The sequence below is a fragment of the Merops nubicus genome, unplaced genomic scaffold (genome assembly GCF_000691845.1).
Source record: "Merops nubicus isolate BGI_N331 unplaced genomic scaffold, ASM69184v1 scaffold45170, whole genome shotgun sequence".
Taxonomy (NCBI): domain Eukaryota; kingdom Metazoa; phylum Chordata; class Aves; order Coraciiformes; family Meropidae; genus Merops; species Merops nubicus.
Genome location: NW_008581703.1, coordinates 1 through 561, shown reverse-complemented (window position 1 = coordinate 561; position 561 = coordinate 1). Strand labels below are relative to the sequence as shown.

At 63.8% G+C, this 561-nt stretch overlaps 1 protein-coding gene across 1 annotated transcript in view; it reads right to left on the bottom strand.

Annotated features, from left to right (window-relative positions):
* Positions 1 to 395, bottom strand: part of EBI3 (Epstein-Barr virus induced 3) — a gene marked incomplete at its 5' end in the record, with an annotated part of 1,072 nt that extends 677 nt beyond the window's left edge. Inside the window, one exon of the mRNA XM_008935286.1 lies at positions 252 to 395. Coding sequence (XP_008933534.1) covers positions 252 to 395 — 144 coding nt within the window. The remainder of the gene's footprint in view (positions 1 to 251) is intronic.
* Between the last annotated feature and the right edge of the window lie 166 nt (positions 396 to 561).

The window sequence follows — 561 nt, the reverse complement described above, 5'->3', positions numbered from 1 at the left end:
GGAATGGTCCCGGGAATGGCGCAGTAACCACCACTCTGGGCAGCCTGGGCCAGGGGCTCACCACCCTCACCATCAACAATTTCTTCCTTCCCCCGAGTCTAATCATCGTGCTGATGTTTCCACATCCCATGTAGAGAAGCAGACCAGAGGGGCAAAGCCCAGAGGAAGCCCCAGGGCTGGATTAGACCCAGGCACTTGGTGGAGAGTTGGGGGTTAAGTGCGAGGGGTCTGGGGGGGACCCTGGCACTCACTGACATCATCCACGAGGAAGGGCAGGAGGCTGGAGGCAGTGCCCAGGGGGTTCACCACCGTCACGTTCACCACGTAGGGGCTGAGGGAGAATATCTGCAGGTCCCCAAATCTCGCCCGTCTTTGTGGCCCCCCACACGCTGTGTCTGCGGGGCAGAGGGGGCAGCTGGGCTGGGGGCAAGCTGCCCTGCCCTGCCTGAAGCCCCTCGTAGGACACGGGCCCTACAGGGGGGGGTGTTAGTGTCCCCTCCCCACCGACCTGTAGGTGGCCACGAAATCGGTGTCCAGCAGCGGCTCGGGGGCCAGCGCCCA